Genomic DNA, 3,324 nt, shown 5'->3' with positions numbered 1-3,324 from the left:
TATACAGTAAAACAACTATATTTCAGCATAAATAAATATATATTTGAATAAACATTTGGGCAATTAATCTTGATAATGATTTTTTAAGCAAATTATTCTATGGAACCATCTTTAGCTTTGATGACTGCTTCAGTGCAGGATCGAAACTGCTGGCATGCTGACACTATATGGTCCTTATTCATTATGGACATCACCTGAACAATGGCGGCTTTCACTGAAACTTTGAGGATGACGATTAGTCTCCCCACACGTAGTAGTCCATGAGGTTCAAATCTGGCAAGTTTGGAGGCCATATATATTGGGTGTTACATAATGGTAAAGATTGTCTGACAACCATTCTTGGGTGACTAGGGTTTTGTGAGAAGGTGCTAAGTCTTGTTGAAACAAGTATGGCCTTCCATTGCATACTTCATCAATCCAGGGCTTGATAACAGTTTCCAGTACCTCAATGTATCCAGTAGCATTAATTCTAAGACCCAGTGGAAAAAGTGGGGAGGCATCACATGACCTTTGCTACTCCTAAAACCATCACAGTTGCTGGAAATTTTGTGTGCATCACTCTAGGTACTTTAGAAAGATCTGTACATAACTGCCTGTCATTTCTTCTGTTAGACTTTTGATCCTGGTCAAAGTTTTGTTCGTCAGAGAAAAACTAAAACTTGAGGGTTTTTCACTTTGTTAAATAACCGTTTTGAACAGATAGGACAGTTTTCCTGCACCTTTACAAACATGAATTGGCCTTTCCTCATTACATAGAACTTATATCAAATGTTACAATGTACCACAGTTCTGATAGTCCACTTTGACACCCAATGTTCTTTAGCAATGGACCTCATTGATCTTCTGGGGTTTTCATTGATAATGTATTGAACATGTTGTATAAATTCCAGTGTCCTTTTAGTGTCTTAACATTGTGAATGTTTTTTTCTCTTTGATACAGATGAAACATTACCATCACATGCCTCCAATTCCAACTGAACTTTGTGTAGAAATGATTTTGCTAATTTCTAAATCATTGTGGTTAGCATGTATAGCAACTATGACTGCATGTCTTTTCATTTCTTGAGTTAGCATGATATCTTGAAAGGGTTACTGAAAAAAAAAATGCTACATTAAATAATTTGAAGGTGTAATGAACTAAAAACAAAATGTCCTCAAATGCCCCTTGCACCTTGTATATACACGCACACACAAACAATTTTACATTAATCTTGATAGATTACTCTATACTTTGTTGAATACAAATTTATCATTCTTATACAAGAATATCGTTGACAGTGAGTTTAAAGTTTCGGCTCGCTTAAATCATTGTTGGACATACACATATACACACACACATACACATATGTAGTATATTTTAAAAACACTTTTACTCAGCTTCATGTGACTTAGAGATTCATGGGTGCATAGGGTGGACCCATCTCAGCAGATATCAAAAGACCCTATTTCTGGCTTTTAATGAGATGGGTCCTTTGTATGTACCCACAATGCTGTTAAGTCATATGGAACTGAGTGAAACTTATTTATTTGAAATATATGTAACTCCTGCCAAATGTGTTGTGTACCACTTTTTGTCGTTAACACACATCATCATGGTTTCTATGGCTGGATGGCCTTCCTAATGCCAACCACTCCACATCATGAACAGTACATAGAATATGCACAGGAAGTGAACAGTGAAAAAGTCTTTAAAAAGTAAAGAAAGAAAGGAGGAACAGGGGTGGGAGGCATCAGGTGTATTGTTGGTAAATTTTAGGAAGCATAGAAGTTTTGAAGGATATAGTGTCTTGACAGCTAACAACTGATAGAGGTAATTTATTCCATGCTTCAGCAATACTCATCATCATCATCGTTTAACGTCCGCTTTCCATGCTAGCATGGGTTGGACGATTTGACTGAGGACTGGTGAAACCGGATGGCTACACCAGGCTCCAATCTGATTTAGCAGAGTTTCTACAGCTGGATGCCCTTCCTAACGCCAAATACTGTGTATGAAAAAAAATTTCCAAAAGTCATGGGTGCTGTGTTGTTTTTTGATTTTGTATGCATGTCCACAAGTGTAAGACATATGGAATTCAAAAAGGTACCTAAGGTTGTTGTTGGAAAGATGGTGGATAATCTTGTAGATGTCTACCAAGCCAGTTGCCAGATGTCTGAGCTTTAATGTGTCCATGCCCAGGGAAGAAACAAGGAAGGTAGATACCTGATGGCAGGTATTCATCTGGTTGCACATTTCTGAACAGTTTCCAGGAGATGATATGCTGAGTAAGATAGGGTTTCCAGACAGGTGATGCAAACTTTAAGTGTGGACATACCATAGTCATATATAGATTATAATAGATTGCTGGAAACAAAGGTCTTGCTGAGTGATGTTAAGACACCCTCAGCTTTCTTGACAATCTTACAGATGTGGGTTGTCCAACACAGATTGCTGTTGACAATAATAGCCAGGTGATATTCACTACAAGACTTCTTTAAGATTAGTGTTGTTGAGAGAATATGTAAAAGCTGGGTTTTTCTTCCTAAAATGCATGGTGATGCACTTGTCCACAACCAGCTTGAGTTCCCAGTCAGTAATCCATTGCTGCATTGTGTTCAGGTTTGATTGCAGGAAACATCTATAGTGTATAGGATCTGTTCTTTTTATCTCAAGGTGTGGTACAGGTGCCTATTACATGTTACGGGCATGGATGCCTTTTATGCATCACCAACACTGGCCATGACTACAATTTCACTAAGCTTGATGTGTCTTCTCAAGCATAGCAAATTGCACTCCCACCCACACATACCATGAAGTTTTCTCTTGCAACCATTCTTAACCAACTGTGACTGCTATTTTACTATACTTTTGCTCAATATTCTGGCACTGACAAATATATTATCTTTTTTAATATTTCCAGGTGAATTAAAGCTTTGCTATCCAAGGAATTACAATTTTGGCTCCTTTGTATGTGTTTGCAACTCTACTTACTGTGATACTGTACCAAATATTGAAAAACTTGACATTGGTAGATATGTAACCATTGTAACAGATAAGAGAAACTTTCGTCTATCAAATTGTACAGGCAGTTTTAAAAAATCAAATAGTAAGTATTTCAAAAGTTCTTCATCACTTTATTTATTTAATAAAATTTGAATTCAGCTGACCTGAATTTAAAATTGGGATTCACTAAAGTAGATTCTGTAAAATTTCTATTTTGACTCTTCATATTTGACTTTTCATGAAAATAATATTTGCTGCAAATATCCACCACATAAAAAGCAAACAAATGTTAGCGCATGTACCTGGGAGTGATGCTTAACTGGCTATTCATATATATATAT

At 36.5% G+C, this 3,324-nt stretch overlaps 1 protein-coding gene across 3 annotated transcripts in view; it reads left to right on the top strand.

Annotated features, from left to right (window-relative positions):
* LOC106878218 (lysosomal acid glucosylceramidase) overlaps positions 1 to 3,324 on the top strand; it is a 73,396-nt gene that overhangs the window by 33,956 nt on the left and 36,116 nt on the right. For all 3 annotated transcript variants that reach the window (XM_014927369.2, XM_014927367.2, XM_052973233.1), the window contains one exon: positions 2,901 to 3,086. In XM_014927369.2, coding sequence (XP_014782855.1) covers positions 2,901 to 3,086 — 186 coding nt within the window. The remainder of the gene's footprint in view (positions 1 to 2,900; positions 3,087 to 3,324) is intronic.

This window comes from Octopus bimaculoides, chromosome 15, assembly GCF_001194135.2.
Source record: "Octopus bimaculoides isolate UCB-OBI-ISO-001 chromosome 15, ASM119413v2, whole genome shotgun sequence".
In the NCBI taxonomy this organism is placed as follows: domain Eukaryota; kingdom Metazoa; phylum Mollusca; class Cephalopoda; order Octopoda; family Octopodidae; genus Octopus; species Octopus bimaculoides.
Note: the sequence above shows the minus strand (reverse complement) of the source record. Positions and strands in the feature narration are given on the sequence as shown.